Source organism: Miscanthus floridulus, chromosome 6 (genome assembly GCF_019320115.1).
Source record: "Miscanthus floridulus cultivar M001 chromosome 6, ASM1932011v1, whole genome shotgun sequence".
Taxonomy (NCBI): domain Eukaryota; kingdom Viridiplantae; phylum Streptophyta; class Magnoliopsida; order Poales; family Poaceae; genus Miscanthus; species Miscanthus floridulus.
The window spans coordinates 102,989,292-102,999,777 of NC_089585.1; the positions used below are offsets into that span (position 1 = coordinate 102,989,292).

Consider the following 10,486-nt stretch of genomic DNA (forward strand, 5'->3'; position numbering starts at 1 on the left):
CTGCTTTGTTCCAGGTGTCCTGGACCATCTCCTGGAAGCCCTGCATCTTGGTCCAAAAGTTTTCGAAGCGGAAGGACGAGTTACGCTGATGGTCAAGCTCTCCTTGCAGAAGTAGAGGGGTGTGGTCCGACATGAGAGAAGGAAGAGAGTAGAGGAAACAAGTTGGGAATAGCAGCTCCCATGCATGGGTGCAGAAGACCTGTCAATTCGAGTTAGAGTTCGAGTGTCTTGTTCATTGCTCCAGGTGAAGTCCCGACCATTTAAACTTATTTCTTTGAGGCCTAAGTCATCAATCACCGCCTTGAAGGAGCCCATGAGCCGGCGATTTAGATTTGAGTTATTTTTGTCTTCCGCTTGGTATATTAAGTTGAAGTCCCCGAGGACGAGCCATCTGTCGTGGCTGGGAGGGTGGATGTCTCTGAGCTCCTGGAGAAACTGTAGTTTCTCTGCGTCCCCTTGCGGCCCATACACCACCGTGATTTGCCATGGGAGTCTGTCTGCTCTCATTATGATTGTCGCAGTGATGGCATGTGTGGACAGGTGGACGTCTGAGATGTCAAAGAAGTCCTCATTGACGGCCAGCAGGATGCCACCTCTAGTTTGCTCGGCCGTCAGAGTAGCATAGGAGTTAGCAAATTTTGATCCTAATGTGCGCCTCACCACATTCTGATCCACAAGCTGCAGCTTAGTTTCTTGTAGGCAAACGATAGTGGAGCGAGTATCTTTCACAATCTCACTCACTGCATCCTTCCTAGCACCATCATTTAGTCCCCTGACATTCCAATTGAGAAGCTGACAGTTATGTTGTGCCATAAAAACAAGTGGAAAGACCCACACAGGAAACCATAATAAAGCATACTGTATGCACCAGTGAATCAGTGATCGACTCGCGACAAGTGACGAGCACTAGTTTTTCGGTTGAATCCTGAACACAAAGCACCATGGCTGGTTTTCATGTGAGCTTCAGCATAACGAATACGATGTACCATTGTGTGTGACTTCTGACTTTCTGAGTGAGGCCTTGTTTAGATGCCATCCAAATTCTAAGTTTTTTCACTCTCTCTCCATCACATCAATTTTTAGCCGCTTGCATGGAGTATTAAATGTAGGTAAAAAAAATAACTAATTACACAGTTTAGTTGGAAATCACGAGATGAATCTTTTGAGCCTAGTTGGTCCACGATTGAACAATATTTATCAAATAAGACGAAAGTGGTACTATTCATCAGGTTAAAAAAAAAATTTACAAAGTGAACAAGGCCTGAGCAAGAAGCCTCGTATAAACGACGGCTGAGAGGGAGAGTTCATGGGATGCAGACTGCGCTGCCAATGTCGCGTCGGCCTTTACTCCGCGTGGCTCCAACGGTGCGCAAATGGGCTCACGCCGGTCGCACTCGTTCCGGCGGGGGCGCCACGCCCCCCGCGGCCGCGCCCTCCTCCCGCACACGCCCATTAATCCCTCACGCACCGGGCCGTTGCACCATTAACTCCCTCCCCTCCGCGCCATTACTGCTACATACACGGATACACCTACGTGCCCTGTGCCGAGGGCCGAAGCCGAGCCGCTCCCGGCGCCCACGTTACCTGCACTCGCCGCTTGCTTCCCTCGGCTTCGAGCACTGCAATGGCTGCTTTGCGCGTGCTCCTCTTGACACTGGCGATCGCCGCGAGCTGCGTCTCCGCCTCCGCCCCTGCCCCGAGCCCCGACGCCGTCGCGCTGCTCGCATTCAAGTCGGTGTGCTCCGACAGCGCCGAGGCGCTCGTCTCATGGACGGAGTCCTCCGACCCCTGTGCCGCCAAGTGGCGTGGCGTCACCTGCCAGCGGCCGTCGTCGCTCACCTCCCCGCTCCGCGTGCGTCGCATCGTCCTCGAAGGCCTCCAGCTCAGCGGGCACGCCGCGGCGCTGGAGCTGCTCGCGGATCTCCCCGTTCTCTCGTCCCTTAGCCTCAAGAACAACACCTTCACGGGCGCGCTCCACGGCGTCGACTTCTCCCGCCTAGCGCCGCACCTCAAGCTTCTCTACCTCTCCGGCAACGGCTTCTCCGGCAGGTTCCCCGAGTCCGTCCTGCGCCTTCGCCACCTGCGCCGTCTCGACCTTTCGGGAAACCACCTCGCGGGCACGATCCCGCCGGAGATCGGGCACTGCCTCCGTGCTCTCCTGACGCTGAACATTCAGCGGAATTCGTTCGTCGGGTTCGTGCCGGACTCGCTGGACGCAATGCCCAAGCTCGCGGAGCTCAACGTCTCCGGCAACCACCTCGAGGGGCGGATCCCGAACCGCCTCGCGGCTGCCTTTCCCGCGTCGTCGTTCGACGGCAATCCGGGCCTCTGTGGCGCGCCACTGGCCCGCCGGTGCAATGAACCGCAGCAGATCGTGTACAACAACGGCGGCGGCGAGGCATCGAACGGATCGATGACGACGGGGAGGGGGAATAAGATCCATGGCCGGTGGATGGTCGTGATGATCATGTCAGCGGTGGTCGCCGCGGTCGCGTCGTTGGTCGCGGCGGCACTGTGCGCCGTGCTTCTACTGAAGAACAGGAAGCCGGCGAGACGGCCCCGCGCCGGCTCTACGTCCGTCAACTCGACGGTGGCACGGGAGGAGACGGTGCGCTTCGACGGGTGCTGCGTGGAGTTCGACGTGGCCACGCTCATGCAGGGCGCCGCAGAGATGCTGGGGAAAGGAGCAACGGCGACGACGTACCGTGTGGTCATGGGAGGCAACGTCGACGCGGGCGACGCCGGCGTCGAGGAGGCCCTCGGAGAGGAGGTGGTGGTGAAGAGGATGAGGAGGAGGGACGGCGCGTCGAGGGAGGACGAGAGGCGGCGGAGGGAGCTGGCCAGGGAGATGGGCACGTGGCGGCACGCCAACGTCGTCGGCCTGCGCGCGTTCTATGCGTCCACGGAGGAGCTGCTCCTCGTCTTCGATTACATGCCCAGCGGCAGCCTTCATAGCCTCTTGCACGGTGAGCAGCGCGCCTCATTTCTCGTCGCACGTATATACAATTCGGACGTGTCAGCTGTCAGGTGATGTCTTCTGACGTGTGCACAAAATTGGTGCTCTTCTGGACAGAGAACCGTGGCCCGGCAAGAGTTCCTCTGGGCTGGCAGACCAGGCTGAAGCTGGCGCAGGACGCGGCGCACGGTCTCGCCTACCTCCACGGTTTGTCTGGCGGCAATCTCTCCCACCGCCACCTCACTTCCTCGAACATCCTCGTCGACGGCAGCGGCAACGCGCGCGTCTCCGACTTCGCTCTCCTCCAGCTGCTCGCGCCGGCGCCGCCTGGGGAGGCCCTGCAGAAGCAGGACGTGCATGGTTTCGGCGTCATCCTGCTGGAGCTCCTGACAGGGCTCCAGTCGCCCGAGGACGGCAGCGCGGACCTGCCGCAGTGGGCGCGGACCGTGGTGCGGGAGGAGCGGACGTCCGAGGTGTTCGACGTGGAGCTGCCGCGGACCAAGGGCGCCGAGGACGAGATGGTGGCGCTCCTGCAGGTGGCGCTGCTCTGCGTCGCCGACAACCCGAGGGAGCGGCCCAGGATGGCTGTGGTGGCCAAGATGATCGAGGACATCAGGGACAGGGCGAGCAAGCGGAGCAACAAGTACTCCGCGTCTCCGTCGCAAGCGGGGCACTCGTACGAGTCCTCTCCCTGCGTGTCCGAGGACACCACCAGGTCTACTCCTGCCTCAAGCTCTTGACGCGGTTGAATCTAGCATTGTTGACCTATGTCGTGAGAAAAACATTGTACAACTACAATCAGGGTAGTGATGAGCACTAGAACAGCGTGGAAACGCCGTTTGCATCAAACAGGTGTTGTACCTTATGGAGATCTAAACAAAGCAAATGGGCTCTGTTAGCTTGACATGGTACTGTCGGGCGTCCGGCCACTTGCCTTTCGTTTACTGTATCCGCTTACTGCAAATTTTATTAGACAAGAGGAATAAAAGAAACACAAGCACCATCAAGTTCTCCTAAAGCGACCCGTTCTACAAAAATAACATAAAAAAGGAGAACGTGGCCGGATGGTACTCCATTCATTCTAAATTATAAGACGTTTTATCACTTTTTACATATATTACTTTGCTATGCATTTAAACATAGTGTATATCTAAGTATATAGCAAAAGTTATGAATCTAGAAAAATCAAAACGCCTTTTAATTTGGAATTGATGGAGTACAAGTACAAGACACAACACACACAAAAAAAAAAATACTAAACCCATAACGCCGCTGCTACTGTTTTTCCGAAGAAGATTGCTAACATCCATCTGTTTTCTAAAGAAGATTAGGTTAGAAATTTAGGTATTTTAATGTTTAATTCCATTCAAAAAAATCATAACAAATTTGTGACGACAAATACGTACACGTGTGAGTCATTACTACTAGCAGCCGTAGCGAAAACATACATGACACGCTGGTCTGAAAAGTTCAGACCAGCCGGCTGGTTCCCCACTCATTTCACTATTTATCCATCTAGCCAAACAGTGTTTCTCTCTTACAAAATCAGCCAGTTTCAGCCAAGATTCTGGCAGCCGAACGGGGCCATACTGACATAGCGCCGTCGCTCCGCCGCGGGCGAGCACAGCCACTTCGGCTCCCGTACAGTGGGCCTGTACGTGTATTCCTGTACGCATCATGTCGTGAGATGTGTAGAAAATGGTTTGGATGGAAGAAAGATAGAATTATAAAATAATTATTCAAATAGATAAATTGTATTGACGTATGTCAAACTTGAAAAATTGTAATTGGCGTGGGTATCGATCAAACTATCTTGCGGTGGACGTGGACCGGTGAATGATTGGATCAGAGAGAAGAAAACGCGACCGAGCTAGCCTGGTAGCCTGGTCTGCCAAATCAGCATTCCACCGGCAGCCTATCCCCAGTTCCCCCACCGCTCCGTCCGACGGCCGCCGTAACGTGACGATCCTGTCTGGCCGCCCCAACAACCCGCGAACGGAGAGGACGACGCCTTGTGTCCCCGGTCGATCGATGGTTCACCGCCGGCTCCGGGGCCCATGGACTCCTGCCGCTCCTCGAATTCTCTAGTACACTCGCGGCACCGGACCCCTATTGCCACCTCCGATCCGGTCTCACCATTTCTCATTTCGGCCTGATCCGGTGTTGATTTACAGGCGTCGAGGAGCTCCCTGACGCTGGGGGAGTTAGCCTGCGCGGCGCTGTTCCCGGTGCTCGCCGTGGTCGACGCGGTCCTGCTCGCGGCCTCGCGGTGCTTCCAGAAGTGCCCGTGCAGGCTGCTGCCTGCGCTCGACATATGCGCGCGCCTCCGGGCTGGCAGACGTCTCACCTTCCGTGACCTAGCCGAGCTCGCCGACGAGTCCCGCTGCTGTAAGTATGCGACTGCCTGTTCGGCTTTTGTGTTGTCTTCCGTCTGCTATTGTGGGCTGAGATGTTTTTCCGCGTGTGGCTGCTGGGAGTTTCGGTGAACGAGGTGGAGGCGCTGTACGAGCTGTACAAGAAGATCAGCTGCTCCATCATCGACGACGGTCTGATCCATAAGGTTTTTGAAAATGTTTATCCCCATACACCTTCTTTTTTTTTGGTCCGGTTGGCCAGACATGCGCTTGTGTTTAAACTCTTCGACCCGGTTAGGCGGTTGAGCCTTTTATATTCCTGTGACAATTCACAATTAAACTCTTTGCTGTGAAGTTCCTCAAAATTCAGTGAGGTTCGTGCATTCCAAACAGATATTGATCCAGTTTAGCCAATCCATGTGGAATTGGGACCCTCACTTTGATTGTAAAGGTTCTCCTTGTTTTTCAGGAGGAGCTGCAGTTGGCATTATTCAAGACACCATTTGGGAAAAATATTTTTCTAGATAGAGTAAGTGCCAAAGCTTGCTCTCCCGGTTGTCAAACAGAAATGGAAAAAATAAAGAAAAAGGAAATGACTAAGATGAAAATGTCTGCACACTCCTCTTGGTTAAAAAATTCTTTAACCTTTTTGGCTGCTCAAGTATCACATGACTTGTTCTTTTTCTGGATCTATCTCAAACGCTGTGCTATAGAATCTTCCAAAGGAGCTGGGATTCATGACTTACTTCCCAGTTTCATCTTTTTCTTTAAGAAAAACTAAGCTTCATGCAGTATGGGTGGAACCACATTGCATAACTTGTGAAGTTATACTGATGTTGAGACATCACAACTAACCACATCATTACCTGTTGGGTTCTCCCATGCTATAATGTCAAAATCCCAAAAAATAGAAAAAATACTGTACGATTTGATAGCTTCCATAACATCTGAAAGCAACCTTAGTTTTAGATTCTGAAATTTGCTTGCATTCCAAGTAGGTCCACTAATTTGAGTCTTTCCTTTCTCCTGTTCCTGTAGGTTTTTGATCTTTTTGATGAAAAGAAAAATTCTGTTATTGAATTTGATGAGTTTATCCATGCAATAAGTGTCTTTCATCCAAATGCTCCTCTTGAAGACAAAATTGATTGTAAGTATGATCAACCTGATTGATAATTCTTGACATGCTAAGTTATGTCTGCCACTAAGTTTTGTTTCGCACTTCAGTTTCATTCAGATTGTATGACTTGAGGCAAACTGGTTTCATCGAGCGTGAAGAGGTGTGTATAGATTTGTTAGTGCATAATCTGAACAAATTCTCTTCAGCGATTTGTATAGCTGTATCAACATTTTGTATTCAACTATTCGAGACTTCTGCATGTGCATTGCCACTGTCAGTCTCTCTGTTCCTTAATGTTTGGAGAGAACCAATGTGACATCCTTTGCGGATGAGCACTGGTTATTTGCAGTGCGCACCTCATCTTAAAATGTTTTTCTTGTTGAAACTCTTACAAGCATCAGAACAAGCTTAATCATGATGTTCCTATTTTGTTGTCCTTTTTAGTAATGATCGCAAGGTTTTGATCTTTTCAGCGAAATATCAGCTTGGTAAGTCGCAACTCGTGTAGTTACTTCATAAAAAAAATGTAAAAATAAGTAGGCTTGGGATTACTAATTCAAGGAGCAATATGGACATGCTCTTGATTTACAATAGATTACAGTCTTGAATAGAAATAGTGTTGACAACAATGAAATATAGTTAAGCTTGTTCTTGGTAATGGAGCTTTTCAGGAGACATTACAAGTCTATGACATGACATGGCGCAATTCTGAAGTATAAAACCAATATATGTTATTTTCCTCAGGTAAAACAAATGGTAGTTGCTACTTTGATGGAGTCACAGTTGGGGCTGTCTGACGATCTCGTGGAAACGATAATAGACAAGGTACCATCATCACTGTGTTCCCCCCTCAACCCCTCTTCTCTTTCTGCATTAAGTAGAAGGCATCTCTGATCGAGGTATGCGTGCTGTATCCTTCTGCAGACATTTGAGGACGCTGATACTGATAAGGACAACAGGATTAGCAGAGAGGAGTGGAGAGATTTTGTATTGCAGCACCCTTCTGTTATAAAGAAGATGACACTGCCACACTTGAAGTATGGATACTAGTTGTAATTCGTTCATTTCATCAGCTTGTCTTCTTTATTGGCCTATCACCTATGAGATGCTAGTTCATCATTTGCCTTGTGAATGTCTGCAATTAATTTGCTATCTGCTTCTGAATGTCTGCCAGTAATAGTACGAACGTGTGCTTATTCAACTTCTTTTCCTTCGCAGGGACACGACTGTGGCATTCCCCAGCTTCGTTTTCAATACACAAGTTGAAGACTAGGGTGATGAACAGTTGATTGTACAGTAGTTTTGTGGTTCCTGAAGTGGCAACAGAAGATGGAGATGAACAGTCGACAAAGAAAGAAACGGGAGCTCTGAAAACTTGTGCTACTCTTGGTCTCTGTTTTTTTTTTGGCGATCGTGCTTTGCACGTATTTCATTAAGCAGAAAGGAGTTTTCTTACAAAGGCGGGGCTACGGTAATCCAAGGTTACCAAAGTCCGAACCGGCAGAATAACACACGATTGTGATTACATAGTAAAGCTTTGGCAACAGAGGAAGACATCACTGATCACAGTAATGCCAACAGCGACCGCAACTGCTTGTATCCGGCCAAGCACCAGGCGTCAATCTCTTCATGAATGAGCACATCCATTTGCGCTGCAGACGTTGCCTCCCTGTTGAAGGTCCTCCCATTTCTCTCCTTCCAAAGCAACCAGCCGATGAGGAAGAAGAGTGAGTCGAAACTACGACGAATCATCTTCGGCAGCAGTTTCCTAGTGCTCAGCCACCATTGGATCGCTCCTTGTTCCTGCAGCAACACCAAGCTCTGAAGATGCAGTCTTTGAACCCAGGCAGCCCAGACTTCGCGACTAAAAGAGCATCCAAGCAGGATGTGATCCATTGTTTCCGCTTCCTGGTCGCAGATGACACAAGTGTTGGATTCTTGAAGGCCATGGCGAAACCTTCTGTCAGCCGTCAACAGCGACCGTGCATGACGAGCCAAAAGAAGAACTTCACACGTGGCGGTGCCGAGGTCTTCCAAATCTGCTTGGCGCCAAGGGGCGACGAGGAACTGAGGAACATGGCGCCATAGGCTGACGCCGCCGAGTAGTTGCGGTCCGCCGTCAGGTTCCAGGTGAACGTGTCCGGCTTCTCGGAGAGCTGGACGCCATCCAATAGATCACAGAGTTGGCTGATTTGAAGGAGCACCTGCATTGTCCGCGGACCGGTGACGTGACGCACCCATGCATCGCCCATCAGAGCCTCAGCCACCGTAGTCTTCCTCTTCCTGACACTGACAGCCGCATAGACATCAGGCGCGATCGCCATCGGGTTCGAGCCGTTGAGCCATTTGTCACACCAGAAGTATGTCGATCTCCCGTTCCCCAGCGTGTACGTTGTGGCCGCCTGGAAAATCGCCACCACCGAACGTTCAGTTGATCTTAGCGCCAGATGCCCCTCTGAACGCGCTTGCCACTCAACCGTACACGCAGCGCGACGCCCGCCCGCCGTAGGTCGGAGATGCCAAGTCCTCCAAGATCCCTAGGATGGTAGACAGTCTCCCATGGCACCTTGCAGCGGCCAGCAGCGGCGGACTCCGAGCCGCTCCAAATAAACCCGCGACGAAGCTTGTCAATTGATTGTATTGCCCAGGGGGACAGGCACAAGGCGATCGCCATGTGGACTGGGATGGCTGACAACGTCGCCTTGGCCAACGCAGTGCGGCCGGCAACATTCAGCAGTTCGCCCTTCCACTTTGGGATGCGGGCAGCGACCTTGTCGATGAGCGGCTGCTCCTCCGATTTCTTCAGGCTTCTGATTGAGAGTGGCACTCCAAGATAGCGGCAGGGAAACTCCTCGATCCTACAGGAGAGGATGTCCCGAACACGCTCGACAGCTTCCTCCGAGCAGTTCATCGGTGTCGCGACGCTCTTGTCCAAGTTTGAGAAGAGCCCCGAGGCTAGGAGGGCCGCCTTCACCGCTTCCAGGTCTCTCACCTCTGGCGCGACGAAGAGGACAAGGTCATCAGCGTAAAGGCTGACCCTGCCGCCCACAAAGCCGCGCAAATGGCTGAGGAGCCCGTGCTCCTCCACCCAACGCAGGGCATGGTTGAGTACCTCCATGGTCAGCACGAATAGCATAGGTGATAACGGATCGTCCTGGCGTAGCCCGCGCGCATGGCAGATCCTCCTACCAGGCTGTCCGTTGAGCAGTATTTTGGTGCTAGAAGTGGAAAGGATTGTGGACATCCAATTCCGCCAGCGACGCCCAAATCCCATGTGACGGAGCACCTCGAGGAGGAAGGTCCAGGAGACCGTGTCAAAGGCTTTGGCTATATCAATCTTGAGAAGGATCGCTGGCGTCTTTTTGTGTTGTGTAATTCTTTGCAAGCAAGCTGAACTCTCCTGAAGTTATCATGTATTCGGCGACCCCTGATGAATGCACTTTGGTTGTGAAGCACAAGCGCATCGAGCACCGTGGCCAGTCGCTTGGCTAGGCACTTAGTGATCGGCTTGCCAAAGCTATGGATTAGGCTAATCGGTCGGTAGTCACGGATTTCAACTGGATGCTCCTTCTTCTTTAGCAATATCATGTAGGCATCATTAAGGTGGTTGAAACTTCTTGAATCTTGCGACCAGAACGCATTGAATGCGTTCATGACATCCACCTTGATGATTTCCCATGTCTTTGTAGAAGAGCCCCGTGAAGCCGTCGGGGTCGGGCGCCTTGTCATTTGGGAGGTCCATAACGACCGCCCGAACTTCTTCCTCGGTGAAGGTATGTTCAAGCGCCGCTAGGTCGACCATCGGAATGCCTAAAGCGTGCAGATCAAATCTCCGTGAACGCTGGAAGTGGGAGCCGAGCACACCGTTGAAGTGGTCGAAAAGTGCAGCAACCACGGCAGTGTCGCTGACCACTTCGAACCCCTGAACCCTGAGGGAGTCAATCCTACTTTTGCGGCTCCGGTGGCAGGCCTGCAGGTGGTAGAACCTTGTGTTTGCGTCGCCTCCGCCAAGAACAGAAGCCGCGACCGCTGCCTAGCGATGGTGCGTTGGATAGCACC

The 10,486-nt window shown here is 51.9% G+C and overlaps 3 protein-coding genes across 4 annotated transcripts; 2 read left to right on the forward strand and 1 right to left on the reverse strand.

The window, feature by feature from the left end:
* The first annotated feature begins 1,578 nt into the window (after positions 1-1,578).
* On the forward strand, positions 1,579-3,918 carry LOC136456446 (probable leucine-rich repeat receptor-like protein kinase At1g68400). Its single transcript, XM_066456324.1, has 2 exons — positions 1,579-2,966; positions 3,074-3,918. The coding sequence occupies exons 1-2, from the start codon at positions 1,625-1,627 to the stop codon at positions 3,694-3,696; spliced, it is 1,965 nt and encodes a 654-aa protein (XP_066312421.1). The 5' UTR covers positions 1,579-1,624; the 3' UTR covers positions 3,697-3,918.
* Positions 3,919-4,824: 906 nt separating this feature from the next.
* On the forward strand, positions 4,825-7,973 carry LOC136456447 (calcineurin B-like protein 10). 2 transcript variants are annotated; one of them, XM_066456325.1, is made up of 9 exons: positions 4,825-5,043; positions 5,131-5,344; positions 5,434-5,516; positions 5,780-5,839; positions 6,349-6,457; positions 6,535-6,587; positions 7,172-7,252; positions 7,352-7,464; positions 7,646-7,973. In XM_066456325.1, the coding sequence occupies exons 1-9, from the start codon at positions 5,014-5,016 to the stop codon at positions 7,698-7,700; spliced, it is 798 nt and encodes a 265-aa protein (XP_066312422.1). In that variant the 5' UTR covers positions 4,825-5,013; the 3' UTR covers positions 7,701-7,973. The 2 variants fall into 2 exon arrangements, with proteins under 2 accessions (XP_066312422.1, XP_066312423.1); XM_066456326.1 differs by lacking the exon at positions 5,780-5,839.
* A 424-nt stretch (positions 7,974-8,397) lies between these two features.
* LOC136460941 (uncharacterized) lies at positions 8,398-8,751 on the reverse strand. Its single transcript, XM_066460457.1, has one exon. The coding sequence runs from the start codon at positions 8,749-8,751 to the stop codon at positions 8,398-8,400; it is 354 nt and encodes a 117-aa protein (XP_066316554.1).
* Positions 8,752-10,486: the final 1,735 nt, after the last annotated feature.